This window comes from Kogia breviceps, chromosome 8 (genome assembly GCF_026419965.1).
Source record: "Kogia breviceps isolate mKogBre1 chromosome 8, mKogBre1 haplotype 1, whole genome shotgun sequence".
Taxonomy (NCBI): domain Eukaryota; kingdom Metazoa; phylum Chordata; class Mammalia; order Artiodactyla; family Physeteridae; genus Kogia; species Kogia breviceps.
Window position 1 is genome coordinate 11,660,461 of NC_081317.1, and position 13,837 is coordinate 11,674,297.

At 54.5% G+C, this 13,837-nt stretch overlaps 1 protein-coding gene across 10 annotated transcripts in view; it reads left to right on the forward strand.

Moving 5' to 3' along the window:
- DENND1A (DENN domain containing 1A) overlaps positions 1-13,111 on the forward strand; it is a 543,770-nt gene extending 530,659 nt beyond the window's left edge. For 8 of the 10 annotated variants that reach the window (XM_059073023.2, XM_059073026.2, XM_067040759.1 and 5 more), the window contains 3 exons: positions 5,868-5,996; positions 8,760-9,015; positions 10,074-13,111. In XM_059073023.2, coding sequence (XP_058929006.1) covers positions 5,868-5,996; positions 8,760-9,015; positions 10,074-11,264 — 1,576 coding nt within the window. In that variant the 3' untranslated portion in view covers positions 11,265-13,111. The remainder of the gene's footprint in view (positions 1-5,867; positions 5,997-8,759; positions 9,016-10,073) is intronic. The other 2 variants (XM_067040763.1, XM_059073032.2) reach the window with 1 other exon arrangement.
- Positions 13,112-13,837: the final 726 nt, after the last annotated feature.

Sequence of the window (13,837 nt, forward strand, 5' to 3'; positions counted from 1 at the left end):
CATTTTGCAGCAAAGAAACTGAGGTTCAGGGAGGTACAGTGGCTTTCCTGAGGCCATCTGGCTGGCACGTGGGGGTTGGTGGAAGGCTAGGCAGACGGGCCTCGTCCAGGGGCCCATCCCTGCCTGTCAGACCCACAGGAGCCTTGTAATCAAAGGATGCCAGAGCAGCCAAGACATTTAAAAGTAAAGATCCTTTGTGCAGGAGTGAAATGATCCTTTAAAAAATGATCCCCAGCTCCCCTCGTTACCTCTGGAGACCAAGTCCTTGCTGACTTTTTCCCCTTCTTTATCTCAAGTACATTTAAATGTCAATTAAATTTGAAATATCTACATTTGTCAGCATTTCATTTTGGGCCAGCGTGACGTGCTGCTGATTTGTCCACACGATGTGACACATAAAAAAAACTCTAGAGATGCAGATCTTCCTCATTAAAAAATAAGCCTGTGCGATCCCGGCACGGCAGAGAGCCACAGAGCACGTCCCCGCTTCCTGACGCCGTGTCTCTGACATGGTATTTAAAAAGGAACAGCCGCGCCTGTCACCACTGTCACACGTGCGCGCTAGCCGGCGACACGTTAAACCAAACATTAGAAAGGGTTCGGGAAGTCATCTGCATGGGAACTCCGTGCCGAGATGAGGTGGGCAGAGGCGGGAGCAGCCGTGGGAGGTGATGGGGTCTGAATGTGATGGACAGCAGGCCTTTCTATCTCGCCGAGACACCGGCAGTCCTTGCTGGGTAGCGAAGTTCACCACGACCTGCCTTTTCACAGACAGCTCTTTGTGTATAATAAAATCCAGGCAAGTGGTGGGTGGCAGACTGCAGGGTAGTAGCTGAATTGGGTTAATGAGGGAAGAGGTATGCGCTTTTTCTTTAATATTCTGCCTTAAGTAATAAAAACTTTAAACCTGGACATATTCGACGGTTCGTCCTTTATCTCTGACAAATATCTGACTGTATGTTTCATGGGAGAACATGAGCAGCTAAATTTAAATAAGTTTATTTTGAAATCTCACCTTTTATCAAAAGCGGAAGGGGAAACACCCTACCCCTTATTTCACCGTTTCAGGTCCACAGAACTGAAGAGGCAGGATCGCAGAGTGGTTCAGAGTTAGGCATATCTGGATTCCATGCTCTACGCTTAACTTCTTTGTGACACTGGGCAAGTGACTCCCCCTCTCTGAGCCTTGGCTGCTTTATCTGCAAAATGAGGATGTGATGAGTAATTAATCAGAAACGGTACGGACGGCATTTAAGCCCAACACTTGTAAATACTGCTAGTGTCATCATCCTTATCCATGTGGTCCAAAGCCTGGACCTGAAGAAACTGTCATCAAACCACATGGCAGAGTTCTCATCTGGGTGTTCCATCACTCTTGAGAGACAGATGGTGTATCCAGGAGACACCCTGGACCTCTTATTGAAGTCAAGACTGCCCGACCAGCCTGGCCTGGCCAGAAGAGCTGGCTGGAAAGGAAAATGGTGAGCTGTAAAGTGAGGCTCCCTGTCTCCCCGCACCTCACCCCCAAGCGCCCTCCGTGATCTCGCGTGTGGGAGGCACTGGATATTAAAAGTGATGGGAGGTGCAGCAGCCTGAGCTGATGAAGCCAAGGTCCAGTCCAGCACAAAGGCTCTTTGCTCTTGTGTGAATCCAGACATTCCTGGCATTCAGCTAACATGCCAAGATGTGCTCTCTGGTTACTTGTCAAAGCCAGAGGAGGGGGCTGTGCTTGGATGGGTGTTGGAAAGGCATTCAAGATGTATTTGAGGGCCACCCAAAGCCTCATTCAGTTTGACCCAAGCAGAGGTGTGGGTTCCCCTCATACACATCTACCACTAGCCCAGAGGACAGGAAAGAGAGGGTCCTGGACTGGAATCCCTGCTCATCACTTCCTGGTTGGGTGGCTTGGTCACACCTCTCCTCTTCACACCTCTCCTCTTCACCATGAAGTGCTCAGCTAGGACTGGGTCTGCTCACTGCAAGCATGCGGGAGGTGCCTCTCGGTTGGGTGCATGGATGAACAGATGGACAGGTGGATGGATGGACTAATGACAGTCTCATCCTCTGTAAAATCTGTATAGCGACGCCTTCCTGCTTCCTGCTGGGGGGAGTGGTAGAAATAACCTATGTAAAGCCCGTGGCACAGTGCCTACTTGTGGATATTATTTTAAGCATTTTTCTGAGACTCCCACCTGTCCCAATATACCTAACACGCTCACCCCCAAACGTGGTCCCGTTCTACAGGTCTATATTCTTTTTCATATTCTTTTCCATTATGGTTTATTACAAGATATTAAATATAGCTCCCTGTGATATACTATAGGACCTTGTTGTTTACCTGTTTTATATATAGTAGTTTGTATCTGCTGATCCCAAACTCCTGATTTATACCCCCCCCTTCCCCTTTGGTAACCATAAGTTTTTTTATGTCTGTGAGTCTGTTTCTGTTTTGTAAATAAGTTCATTTGTATCATATTTTAGGTTCCACATATAAGTGATATCATGTGATATTTGTCTTTCTCTGTCTGATTTACTTCACTTAGTACGATAATCTCTAGGTCCATCCATGTTGCTGCAAATGGCATTATTTCATTCCTTTGTGTGGCTGAGTAATATTCCATTGTATATATGTATCACATCTTCTTTATCCAGTCATTTATCGATGGACATTTAGGTTGCTTCCATGTCTTGGGCTATTGTGAATAGTGCTGCTGTGAACACTGGGGTGCGTGTGTCCTTTCACATTAGAGTTTTCTCTGGATATATGCCCCGGAGTGGGATTGCAGGATCACATGACAACTCTAGTTTTTTAAGGAACCTCCATAACATTCTCCATAGTGGCTGCACCAATTTACATTCCCACCACCAGTGTAGGAGTGTTCCCTTTTCTCCACACCAGAGAGGGGACCCTCTTATACTGCAGCCACGAGCTGAGAAAAGGGGCATGTGCCTGGCGGGGATCCAGAAGAGGGGTGAAGCGGGTGTGTGCGGGGCCTTGTCTCTCCAGTACGCTGGCTTCCACTCATTCCCTTAGCAAACTTTCCTCTGCACTAACGCGGTGCCATGGGTGTGGAGAGAAAGAAGAACATGCCAGGGCCCCTGCCCTTGAGGACCTCCAGTCAGAAATAGAATTGCAAGAGGTTCAACTGTATTAACGAAGCGCTAAACCACGCAGCCCAAGGAGAAGCCAGCTCTATCGAGAGAGAAAACTCTGCGGGGAGCTCCAGAAAAGCTTTGTAGGAGTGCGGTTTGAGCTGAGTCTTGCAGGCCAAGGGCAATCTGCACCAGGCAAAGGCAAGGGCAGGTGACGGGAGGTGGCAGGGAAGGAGCGCAGAGGTGGGCGGGGCCAGGCGCAAAGCACCGTGTCTGCCCTGCTTGGAGCTTGGACTTGGCGGCCCTCACCCCGCCCACCCAGTGTGTTCCACGAGCTCCCCAGAATGCAGCCTGAGGCAGGTTGCCTGCCCCCCTGCTCGGGAGAATAGTCCAGTGCTGGCGAGTGAGAGTGAGAGCGGTCCCCTGAACTTTTTTTTAACATCTTTATTGGAGTATAATTGCTTTACAATGGTGTGTTAGTTTCTGCTTTACAACAAAGTGAATCAGTTATACATATACATATGTTCCCATATCCCTTCCCTCTTGCGTCTCCCTCCCTCCCACCCTCCCTATCCCACCCCTCTAGGCGGTCACAAAGCACCGAGCCAATCTCCCTGTGCCATGCGGCTGCTTCCCGCTCCCCCGAACTTTTAAACAGACGAGTAAGTCATTCCAGACACACCTAAACATCAGTATTGCTGACATTTTACCCACCGCATGAAATCGCAGTTCAGAGCAGCAGGTTTGCAGGTGTGAAGCGGGAGAGTGATGAGGTCAGGGCTGTGATTCAGAACAGGATTCCAGTGGCCATGTGGAAAGTGGCCCTCCTGCTGGGCCTTGTTTTATGTCCCGGTGGACGAGGCAGGAACTGGGCAGCCTAGCCCCTGTGCTGGCCAGGGCACATTTCTGCAGGTCAGATCTTCCAGCCCTCTCTCCTTGAGTTCAGAGGAGAATGAGCCTCCTAGGCCATGCTCCCACCAGTCCAGGACAGGCTGAGATGCGTCTTGTCCCTGATACCCAGCAAGGCAGCCTGGGAGAGGAGGAGAGCGCTGTGACCTCCCTGTGCAGCCCCGGGCAAGTGGCTTCCCCTCTCTGAGCCTCAACCTCCCCTTCAGTAAGAGGACAAAAGTCTCTGCCTGGCTAACTTCCAGGGACAGCATGAGGAAATGAAGGGTTCAGGTGTGACAGTGCTGGGGAACTCACAGCCCAGGGCGCCAGCTTTGGTTCCACTTTTAAAAGGGCAGCATATATTTGGGTAACAACTGGCTTATGACTGGTGATGGTGGATCATAGCAGCAGCCGGTCACAATCCACTCTCCCAATCCCCCCAGGGATCGCTGCTGTCCCTCACTTACCCTCCAGCCCTGGTTCCCATGCACTTTTTTGGACACGTTTCCTCTTCCTGAAATGAAACCAGAAAGGAATTGTGTCCTATAAGGCAAAGAAAGGAGACTGCTCTGGCTGGGGGTGGAGGGGAGAGGAGATAGCCCCCCATCAGGTACCCCTGTGTCTCCTACCCCACCCACCTCCCCAGAGTTCGCCATTGCCCCTGGGATCCTCGGTGTGCGTCCAGCCCGCTGTACAGGGCAGAGGCGTGGGCTGCCCGCTCCCCAGCCGCGTGCTGGAGCAGCAGCTATGGGGCCGGGATTTGAACCAAGGGCTGCAGGGTCCAGCTCCCCTCTCCCGAGCACACATCTCTCGCGGGCCCTGGTCAGTGTATAATTCATAAAAGCCCGCGTGGAGTTTCTCTGGGCTGTGTATGTGTTTGTGTTTATAGAGGTAGAGCTCACAGGTGGCTGACAAGGGAGATGTATTTTTTATAACAATGAATATTTAATTTCCACATCACAGATGAAAAAGACTCTCTGAAGAGGCATCTGAGGGAGACTCCAGAGAGCGGCCGCTAATCAGAAAAGGGCCTTCTCGCGAGTGCTCTTCCACATGGCTCACTTTCTTCTTTAGCTTTTTTATTTTTTATTTTTTCCTGATTATTGAAGTAGATATGCACATTGGAGAAAACGGAGAAGACACAAAAATAAAATTTGGCAGAGGGGAAAAGATCCACAATCCACTAGCTTTTTAAATTTATTTATTTATTTATTTTGGGGGGCTGCTTTGGGTCTTCGTTGCTGCACGTGGGCTTTCCCTAGTTGCGGCGAGCAGGGGCTACTCTTCGTTGTGGTGCGTGGGCTTCTCACTGCAGTGGCTTCTCCAATGCAGGGGACATGGGTCCCCTAGCTTTTGTTGACATTTAGACACATACCTTTCCAGTCTTTTTTCTGTGCATTTTTCCATAAGCAGATGAGAGAGAATGCAGTATAATTGCAATTCTGCGTCCTGACTTTTAGATTTTTCTTTATAAACATTATAGTTAATGGGAGGACACTCTTCAGCCAACCGCACCATAATTCACCTCACCAGATTCCTACTGCGGAAATTTAAGTTGTCTCATGTTTTATAAACTTAGCAGTAATGAACATCTTTGTGCATAATTTGTTGCTACATTGGGGTTATCTAAATGGAAGTGGAATCACGAGGTCATAGATGCATTTAAGGCTCTTGACACAGGTGGCAAAGCCACAGTTCCTTTTCTGTTTGGGACCAGCTTCCTCACCGTGGGGCCCGTCGGGCCTTCTCCAGGCAGCCTCCTCCCCGGCCGGCCGGCGGAGGGAGGCCAGGGTCATGTGCTGAGCCTCAGGCCTCCTTCCCACCCCACCACGTGGAGTCCTGAGGTGCCTCCTAACTGTTTTCTCTCTTGTCTTCCTCCGCCCCAGCCTCGTAAAGCCCTTGCGACACTATGCTGTCTTCCTCTCCGAAGACTCCTCTGACGATGAATGCCAGCGGGAAGAGGGCCCGAGCTCTGGCTTCACCGAAAGCTTTTTCTTCTCCGCTCCCTTTGAATGGTCTCTCCTTCCTTCTTCCATTTCCCTGAGCTCAGCTTGGTGACTCTCCGGGGCCACTTGGAGGGCTGGGGGTGGCCAGCTTGCGTTTGTGTGTGGGGAGGGGGTCTGGGGCCGCTGCCTTCCGGTGCCAGCTTGCAGGACGGATGCCCCCTCTGTGTGCCTCCTCTCAGGGCGTCATTCTGCCAGCCCCATGGGGGCTGTGACCATGGGGTGAGGTGACAAGAGTGACTGGGCTCTAGAGGTGTGAGACAGGAGCGTGGGTCTCATTCCTTTGGGGAAAATGCACTTGACTGTTGATGGAATTGGTGGCTGCGGTTTCAGCTACAGTTGGCCTGGTTGTTGCTGCCCGAGTCTTCCTTTATCTCAGCACATCTTGGAAAGCCATGGAGATGGAGTGTCAGATTTTAAGTTTTCAAACAATGTTACCATTGAGGAATGTATATATTAATGCTGGCATATCCAAAGGTTTTACTGACCTGCCTGACTTTAAGATAATTTTTATCATTATTATTTATAGCCTAAGCCTTCTTCTAATTACAAATTGCAATAAAGAAAGAAAGAGAAAAAGAAAGTTCACCGCGATCCAGCCACCCCTGGAATTGGGCTTTGGTGGCTGCCCTTTCTTTGCCAATTCTTGCCTCTCCACGCACAGGCTTTTCAGAGCTGGGATTGAGCAAAGGGACAGATTTGGTTTTGTGTGTATCTGTTTGCATGGTGTTTTTAACGGAAGCCTCTAGGGGAAGGGAACTGCCCATTGCTGAACACCCACAGCAACCCTTCGGGGAGTAAACTGTTTCAGCCAGATTATAGAAGAAAGACTCTTCCCCCACCTTCCCCCCGCAGCCCCCTTCACCATCTCCCTGCTCCCACGCCCTCCCCCGGGGCTGGGCCTGTGCGTTCTTCGGGGCACCTGATAAACCCAACAGCTCTGCTCCTGCCTCTGCCCCCCACAGGGGACGAGGGCTCTGGCCCTTTGTGCCACCAGCTCACCTGTGACCTCGGGCAAGTCAGTCCCCTCCTGATGTCCTCACCTAGAGCAGCGGCCGAAGCCGGTGTTGCCCACGCTTCGCATGCCACCTGGTCTGTACAGTGAATCTTATTCTTTAAAACTAGAAGAAAAGCCTTGTCCTACGCAATAATATTCATTATATCATAGGCTTAATATATGTTATTGCTATTATTAATTAAAGTAAAGATAGCATCATTGGAATAAGAAATGTTCATCCACGTATCAGCTTAAAATCACCTTGCAGGTAAAGGCACCTACACGGGTAATGTCCAAGGACTCTCCCACCACGGAGTCCAGCAGGTCACGTTCTTTTTAAATTAATTGATGCCTTAATTATTTAAAATAATGCTCACTTCCTGAGCCATGATCTATGAAAAGCATAGGCTTTTGTGTGTGTTTAAAAGGGAAGTGGCCATCTTAACTCAAAGCAAAATGGGTTCCTTCTAAAGAACTCTACTTCCCTAACTACGAAGCACGCTGGCTTTTCTTTATCTCCTTCACTGTGTTCAAACTTGGTTAAAGGAGCTTGGTCAGATGGCTTAGTCAGAACAAGTGAGGGACTTTAGAAGTCTCTCATACTTGGCTTCCATTTCCACCTCTTGCCAGGTGCTGTGTGACATACATTCCATTACTTAGCCTCTCTGAGCTTCAGTTTCCTCATCTATAAAGTGGGGGGTGTGAGTCCTACTTCATGGGCTGCCTGTGTGGCTTCAGGGAGTTAGTACAGTCTGATGCAGTCCTCGCCAAGAGTCAGGGCTGTTAGTTGAGCCCCTTCCCTCTGCCGACTGCCCCCTGCCCAGGTTCATGCAAGCGGGCCTCCAGGACCAGCAGGTGGCACCTTCCCCCACTTTACCAGAGCCTTGGGCAGTTTCTGCCTGACCCTGGAGCCAGAGCCTCATGGTTGGAGGAAGTGGGATGCTGCTCTGGCCCGGGCTCCACTAGAGGTCTGGGCACCATTCTCCAGGTACCCCGGGGCTCAGGCTTGTGAGAAAGGATAGCAAGAGGCACCCTGTGTCACCTGCACCTGTGTCGGCTGCAAGGTTTTGGTGCATGAATGCTGTTAACAGCCTCAGCATGCCTGCTGGGCACCAGGCACTGTATTTGCTCATGTAGTCTCCACCACCAGCTGCAAGGGAGTGCACTCTGGAATGGGGGAGCATCTGAGGCTCAAAGAGGTCAAGTGACTTGCCCAAGGTCCCACAGGAAGAGCTGGCGCCAGGGCTGGAACCGAGGTCTGCACAGGCTGAGGCCCAGATGGTTCCCCACTGAGGAGCCTGGGGTGCACTGGGCAGCTCCCTGGGGAGAGTTCTCCCAGCTCAGCTCCCACGAGCTGTTCCCAGGACCTGCTGCAGGGGTGGGAGTGCAGACAGTGGGCTCAGGATTGAGTCTTCCTGCCTGTTCCCTCTCCAGACATGTCCTATTCCTCACGCCTTGTGTGAACGGCATGTGAGCCCCCTGGCCAGTTCTACGGTGGGTCCTGTGGTTTGGAGGAAACTAAGTGGGCCCCCCCAGTGCAAGCTAGAGCCAAAGCAACTTGCCCAAGGTCCCTGAGCGGACAGAAGCCATGTTCAGCCCAGGTCTGTCAGAGTGCCGCTGCCCAGACGCCTACACTCTCAGGGAGCCAGGACAGCTCTCCTCTCCCAAGGCTTCCGGGTGTGCTCCCCGAGGCCTGGAAGTTCTCGGGGATGAGGGCTGCTTGCTTCTCCCGGGGAGGCTCTGAGTAGGAGAATCCAGCCTGCTCTGCCTCCTCCCAGGCCGCAGCCATATCGGACACTCAAGGAGTCAGACAGCGCGGGAGACGAGGCGGAGAGCCCTGAGCAGCGAGCACGGGAGCCCGTGGGCCCCACCCCAGCTCCGCCCGACCGGGCTGCCAGCATCGACCTCCTGGAGGACGTCTTCAGCAGCCTCGACATGGAGGCCCCACTGCAGCCACTGGGCCAGGCCAAAAGCTTGGAGGACCTTCGGCCCCCCAAAGACCTGAGAGAGCAGCCGGGGACCTTTGACTATCAGGTATGGTGGGGGGGGGGGGCGCCGGCTGGGGGCACTTTCTGCACATGAGGCAGGCTTCCCCACGTGACAGTAAAAGACACCAAGGGAGAAACAGCGACTTTTCTGAGGTCCTCAGCCAACACTCAGAGTCACTCTGACTGCGAATCCTGCCAGGCCTGCCAATGGCCAGACCCCCGCCCCCGCCCCCACAGGGATCACTGGAGAAGATGCTGGAGCCTGATGGAAATCTGCCCCCCACTTCTGTTTATGCATCAGCGGTGGGCAGGGCTATGACCCGTGGTGGAACTGGGATTAATTATCCCAACCGCACCGAGGCTCCTTGGAGAGCCTGTGAATCAAAGTTCCTGGGCTCCGGATACTAGCGTGTGACCCCTGATCTTCCTTGTGACTTCCAGTCAGGCACACCTCCTCTCTGTGCCTCGGTTTCCTCACTTGTGACTGGGGGCTGCTGACTCTGCAGTCCTTGGGTCACAGTGTAGAATTCACAAAGCTCCCACGTGTCTGATGATTCACGCTTGCCCCTCTGCAGGGAATTGCTATTCCCAGGCTGCCCACGAGGGAGCTCAGGCCAGGAGAAGGGATGTGACGCCCAGGTCGTGGGCCCTGTAGGTGGCAGAGCTGGGACTTGAGCCCAGCCCTCCTATTTCCTTCCCAGCCAGTGTGCCTTCACCCAGGCCCCAAGCCTCACTTACCCTCTTGGGCTAATGGGTGGTTGAAAGTGCCTGCACGCTTTGAAAAGTAAAATGGGCCACCCCAGTAGAGGGTCAGTAGGTGGAGTCCTTTTCCTAAAACTACTTGGCAGCGCTGGTTTGAAAAGACAGAGCTTTCTCTGGAGGCCCTCTGTGCCACCAGTGAGAGAATGCCGGCCTCGAGTGCAGACAGACCTGGGCCGAGCCCCCAACTGCTCTGGGTCCCAGGGGCTGGTCAGCCACACTCCCGGGACCACAGTCCCAGTGTCCACCTGGCGCACAGGAGGGTGGAGGGGGAGGGGCACATGCTGCCTGCTAGTCTGTCCCAGGTCAGCCTTTGGTCATTGCCTCCCTCGTTCACTCTAACAGAGGCTGGACCTGGGCAGGAGTGAGAGGAGCCGTGGGATGCCAGGAGCCTTGAAGCTCGCCCACCCACACAACAAGCTCTGGAGCCTGGGCCAGGACGACATGGCCATCCCCAGCAAGCCTCCTGCCACCTCCCCCGAGAAGCCCTCGGCCCTGCTTGGGAAATCCCTGGCCCTGCCCAGCAGGCCCCAGAACCGGGACGGCATCCTGAACCCCACCGACAAGGAGGAGGTGCCCACCCCCACTCTGGGCAGCATCACCATCCCCCGGCCCCAGGGCAGGAAGACCCCGGAGCTGGGCATCGTGCCCCCGCCCCCCACTGCCCGCCCGGCCAAGCTCCAGGCTGCCGGCACTGCCCTTGGCGACTTCTCCTCAGAGTGGCTGCAGGCAGAGCGGGAAAGGCGGGCTGCCCTGGGCTCAGCCGTGATCCCTGGGCTCCACCCCAGTGCTGCCCTGCAAGACCCCACCGAACTGCTCCAGCCACTCAGCCTGGCCCCGGGGGCTACGGGCACAGGCAGTGATGCCCTGCTGGCCCTCCTGGACCCACTTAGCACAGGCTGGTCAGGCACTACCCTTCCACCAGGTCCTACAGCCCCAAATGTAGCCACCCCATTTACTCCCCAGTTTAGCTTCCCCCCCATGGGGACCCCCACCCCATTTCCACAGCCATCACTCAACCCCTTTGTCCCATCTGTGCCAGCGACACTGCCTGCCATGCCCCTGATCTCCACACCAGCTGGGCCTTTTGGGGCCCCTCCTGCTTCCCTGGGGCCCGCTTTTGCTCCCAACCTCCTGCTGTCCAGTTCTGGCTTCTGTGCCCCACAGAGATCTCAGCCCAACCTGTCTGCCCTCTCCATGCCCAACCTCTTTGGCCAGATGCCCATGGGTGCCCACTCCCTCCAGCCCCTGGGTCCCCCAGCAGTTGCCCCTTCAAGGATCCGAACATTGCCCCTGGCCCGCTCAAGTGCCAGGGCTGCCGAGGCCAAGCAAGGGCTGGCGCTAAGGCCTGGGGACGCCCCACTCCTTCCTCCCAGAGCCCCCCAGGGCCTGGAGCCAGCACTGCAGCCATCTGCTCCACGAGAGGCCAGAGACCCCTTTGAGGATTTGTTACGGAAAACCAAGCAAGATGTGAGCCCGGCCCCAGCCCCCGGCTCAGTGGAGCAGCTCAGGAAGCAGTGGGAGACCTTCGAGTGAGCAGGCGCTGAGTGCTGGGGGCGAGCTGAGGCCCGGCTGCCCGCCGCGGCAGCTCTGCGGCTGGCCGGCCCTGCTTCCCCTGCTGCTCTGTTTCTGTCCAGGTTCTACTGGTGGGAAGGGTTGGGAGCCCTCTCTGCTGCCCCTCCTCCTCTCCACACTGCCCATCTCTGGAGAACGGCACCAGTTCCAGCCTGGGAATCAACCCAGCTCCTGGGCACCTGTCCCGCCCTGCCACCACCCCTCCCCTGCACCCCTGATTGGGTTTTGCACTAGAGAGGTCAACTGGGCCAATGATTGCCCCAGGCCCCATCCTACCCAGCTTCCTTCCCTCTGGAAACCGCCCACCAGGAGTCCCACGCCTCCTCAGGATGTCTCCTCCTGAGCCCTGTTCTCCTGCCCCAACTGCAGCCCAGCCCTGCACACCCCACCTTGATGGGCACGGGCGTTGGCAGTACCCTCGGCATGAGCTCGTCTGTACGAGACGCACATGGTTCGGAGTTTGAAGTAAGGAACCCCCCTCCCAGGCTGGAGGAGCTACCAGGCAAGGCATTTCCAAACCCTCTCTAGCAATATGCATACTCTTTCCTGAGTCTTCACCCCAACCCCCAAACTTCCGTTTTTCTGGCTTGGTAGGGATTTGGGGGCTGAGGCATCCTTGCAATCCCTCCTGGTAGCCAAGCCAAGCCCCAGACAGCCCTGCGTGCGGCGGGCCCGGGAGCACCAGCAGCTCTGATCTGTAGAAGACAAAATGGCAACAGGTAAATCTGAGAGCGCCAGGAGGAGTCAGGCTGCTGCCCTGCGCTCTCCCTCTGGTCCCCACAGTTTCTCTTGGTCTCGAGTTACCGTCAAATGGGACTCGGCCTCTTGTCGAGTGGGTCTAAGGGGGCAGAGCTGAGGAGCAGACACCCAGCTTCCCACTGGGAGATCAGGCTTCCCAGCTGCCTGGCAGCTTGGGGCAGGCGGGGCACCGAGCCCCTCTCCAGGCCCCTGGGGAGTGCGCTTCTGGAGGCAGAAGGGCTTGGAGCCGCCCCTCCCTGTTTCCCTGAGGCCAGCATCCCCAAAGCTAAATTGAAACGTTTTGTTATTGTTTCTTTTATCTTTCTTTTCCCTTTTACTTTATTGATTTGATGAATCTCAAAATTGACTAGTTTCAGTAAACCAAGTTAAAATGTGGCCCAACCATTTAAGAAAACAACCATCTGAGACATGCAGGAAATTGTGAGCATTTTGACCTGATTTCTCATTTCCTATTTGTGAATGGTCAGACATACAGTCTCAGGGGTGTCTGGCGGGACAGGGGAGTTCCTGGAGACCCCGTAACCCCAGGGAGCCTGGTCAGCATCTGAGGGGCTAGGAGACCACCCCTACGGGAGTGACTGAGGCCTGGAGGGTGGCCCTCAGGTTTGCTCTGACGCACGGTGTGAAGAGCTGCTGGCCCAGCACGCAGCCCCTTCCTCAGTCATAGCCCGTCGGGCAAGTCTTCTAAATCTCGGCAGTGTCCTCCAGCTGCTGGAAGCAGGGGAGCCGTGTCATGCCTGGGCCATGTGGGCACCTCTAGGACACTCAGGTGTTTCAGTAGAGATTCCAGATCCACCCACCCTGGGCAGACCCCTGAGCCCCATCAGGTATAGGTTAGCCCACCCAGTGGGCAGAGTGTAAGGCAAGAGGTACCAGGTGGCCCCAGGGAAGCGGAGCCCAGCCCTTGGTCTCCCTGGCTGTGCTGGGGCCTGGTGGCAAGTGCTCCATGTTCACATGAGCACTGCTGTCTCTTCACTTGCTGGATTGAATGTGAAAATTCAAGGATGAATTGTGTGTGTGTGTGTTCAATAAAATCTTCTTGGGGAGAAGGCTGGTATCCCTGTGTCCTTAGGAAGCTCTGCGGTGAGGCGAGGCCTCAGGCATCTTCAGCATCCCTGTTTGTAGAGGTAGAGGCCGGGCATGGAGCAGTCAGGGAAGGCTTTGACGCCTGGCCCACTCCTAAGTCTGTTCCCATTCGGGCCTCTGAGCCCAGCATAGCCCCTTCTTACAAGCAGGACCCAGGGGCTGGACTGGTCACAGGTGTGTACGGGCCTGCCGGGTCCACAGAGCAGGGCTGCAGGTCACCAATGATGTTGAAGGCACCCAGGCTCCAGGAAAGAACAAGTTCAAGGGGACACCTGGAGCTTTACCCCCACAGACCTCTCAGTAGCGAGGGCAGAGCCTGGGAATCTGCACCTCTGTTCTCTGTGCTGGGGAGGGACACCTGGACCAGGCACCCAGAGAGGGTGTTAGACACACCCCGTCCCTCCATCTGCCCTTCATTCGGCTCCTTGGGCTGTGTCCCTCTCCCTGGGCTGCGCTTGAAAATGACAGGTACCCAGAACCCTTAGAAGCAAGAGGAGGACAAAAAAGAACAGCCCAGCTTTTATATATTGGGGTTCCACCCAGAATGTCTTAGGAGTCTGCAAGAACACAGGTTTGCCAAATCTCTGAATAAACTAACCAAGGCACCAGCTGGGGCTAAGTTGTTGCTACCAGATGGTTTTCTCCCCCACTTTTCCAGGAGTCAGGGAGAAAGTTGGGGGTAAAGGTGG